This window comes from Etheostoma spectabile, chromosome 1, assembly GCF_008692095.1.
Source record: "Etheostoma spectabile isolate EspeVRDwgs_2016 chromosome 1, UIUC_Espe_1.0, whole genome shotgun sequence".
In the NCBI taxonomy this organism is placed as follows: Eukaryota; Metazoa; Chordata; class Actinopteri; order Perciformes; family Percidae; genus Etheostoma; species Etheostoma spectabile.
In genome coordinates this window covers 18,771,878-18,774,561 of record NC_045733.1, presented here as the reverse complement: position 1 = coordinate 18,774,561, position 2,684 = coordinate 18,771,878, and the positions used below count along the sequence as shown (strand labels likewise).

General features: G+C 39.9%; 1 protein-coding gene across 5 annotated transcripts in view; it reads right to left on the bottom strand.

Annotated features, from left to right (window-relative positions):
• Positions 1–2,684, bottom strand: part of gramd2aa (GRAM domain containing 2Aa) — a 36,853-nt gene that overhangs the window by 14,418 nt on the left and 19,751 nt on the right. For all 5 annotated transcript variants that reach the window (XM_032515229.1, XM_032515256.1, XM_032515239.1 and 2 more), the window contains exon 3: positions 374–431. In XM_032515229.1, the coding sequence (XP_032371120.1) occupies positions 374–431 (58 nt within the window). The remainder of the gene's footprint in view (positions 1–373; positions 432–2,684) is intronic.

Here is a 2,684-nt window from a genome sequence, read left to right as displayed (position 1 = left end):
GGGGGGGGGGGGTAATCAGGACAAAGAGGATCATTTCTCACAAATTCCTAATGACAGCATGTTATCATCATATATGACTCAGAAAAGATAAATAAATGAATACAATAGGCATCCGATTAGATTTTGTTATATGGATGGAAGCCTTTTGGCAGCTTCTGCATCCAATCGTCATGACACAGATCTGACTGCAGTACGAAAGTGAGAGAAATGCCTTTGAGTCAAGGAATCTTAAAATAAACAATCTCTTCAGAAGGAAGATTTTAACAGGGGATGCTGCTTTTATTATAGGTTAAACATTTAGGTTAAAATGAATACAACTTGTTCCAGTCAAAGACACAGTTACAGTTAAGATTCTAAGAGAGACCAGACTCACCGAGCCCCGGTAACATTTCTTCACATCTTCATAGGACAGGTCTTCAATCAGCTGAAACCTATTATAAAAGGAAAAATACACGTAGAAATAAAGTGAAACTTGATATGCATGTTCACCTCTCAATTATGATAACTCTACTATACACAAAATAAACCATGTGTTTTCAGTGTGCTGCAATGGATACAAATGTATACTAAATATAGCACATTTGAAGGCAGATTAATGCCTGAAGACAACATGACAAATGGTTGTTAGAATGCTTGCGTGTGCGTGTTTATGTGTGTGTGTGTGTGTGTGTGAGTGTGTGTACACAGTATGTATTTTTGTATGTGTACATTGTCTGAAAATCCCAGCTGGGTCAAAGCTACCACATGATGATTTAATCATCAGTGTGTGCATAACTGCAGGGAGACCGAGGCTGTCACAAAACACTGAATCGAAGATAAATATTGAGTTGTTTGAACACAAATAGTCACTATGCCAGGAGATTATCTTTTTTTATAGTCAGAGTACATTAACACACACGCACACTCTGATCCTCTATATGAATGAGAAAATGATAGTAGAGTAGATTAGATTAGATAATACTTTATTCATCCCCCAGTGGGGAAATTCCCTTATTATAATAACAGAGACATAAGAATGAATGACCTAATGCTTGAAGAAAAATAGAGTCATATTATACCACAATGAAACCTCCAGTATTTCTGTACTGTGTACTGTGTGCACACAGTGGATGGACACAATAACAAACCAGGTCTGTGCAATATATTACCAATACAACAATACAATAGCAATACAACAACCAACACAACACATTGGAATCATTTCTTTAATGTGAAGCTTATAATGTTCACTGCTTGTAGGTAAACCAGCTGCATGTGAAGCACAATCTCAATAAAAGGTCCACATGCTAGCTTGTTCAGGGGGCCTGTTGATAGACATTTGGAGAGCTAGAGGACGGAGAGCTGGGGGAGGAGAAGCCACACTGTTTGAGGGCAAAATAACACACACACACACACACAGAGCTGTTTTTGAGGGATTACTTTCCCTTTCTTCCTTTATCTTTCTTTGAGCGCTAGGTGATTGACAGCGAGCAGAGCACGACGTTAACTCAATGCTGATATGAAAACACTCTGCTCAAGGAGATACTGATAAAACAGAAGCTCTGGCAAAACCAAACTGCAGCTTCATGTTCCCTGTGAAGGATTATCTCACTCTCTGGAAGCCATTTTCATACAGTGCCACAGAGAAAGGCTTAAAATGAAGGGAGGAAAGTGAGCCTTGATATCTTCAACCCTCCAGAGTCCAACTGGAACAATGTGAAGGGCACAGGAAGACACAAACACATTGATTAGGCCTCATCCTCTAAGCCTCTTCTCTTATATAGTTTGACAATACGAACAATAATGTAAGCCAAGGTTCGGTTAATAAATAAATAAAGGACAGATACATCTTTCTTTATCATACTTATAATCACAGATGGACTGTAGAGAGGGTCTTCACACAAAAAATGCCACTTTAGTTGTTTGTTTAAGCAGCAATTACGAGTGAAATTTACTTTTGTAGAGGCGTTGCCCTCAGTTGCCTCCTGTATTTATTAAGGGAGCAAAGCAGGAAGTAGTAGACTGGGTAATCCCCGACCACTCTGCCGGTGATTTGATTTTGCCCTGCAGCTCGGTCTGGAAACCTGCATGTTTAATTCTCCTGCTTCAGTTCACAATATTGCGGGAACCAATCATAAACGTATCTACGTATCTACCTATCTATTGGCCGGTTTAACACACGATAGAGAAGCGACCGAGCAGCTTCTTGATTACAGTCAACATAGCGGCCATCGAACGCCACCAAAGCTCAGCAACTCGTTAATGCCACTGCCGCTTCTACGTCACCCAGATCGTCGCTCTGATTGGTTGAAGGACTATCCAATTGCGTACTGAGTCATCTGAACTATGCCCGTTGGTCACGCCTCTTTTGCAAAGAAAATACAGCAGACTTCCGAATGCTCCATCTCAAATCTATTGAGCTTGGCTTGGTCTGGTAGCCAGACAGGAAGTAAAGCGATAAAGGTGAAGTCCCTCCCCTTCTGGTCGACCTCATGGGACCTTATTTCAGAAATGATATTTATGTTAGTGAGTGGGAAGAGACAAATAATTTTTTGATCCTGTTTGAATTGAGCCATGAATTACACATATTATTGTCAATTTAAAAGATAATTTTGCAAGGGAAAAGAATCAGTTTGTCATAGATTTGTCATAGTACCACTCAGTTTAGTTTGAAACCGCTCAGTGAACTACATATCTCGTCTCAC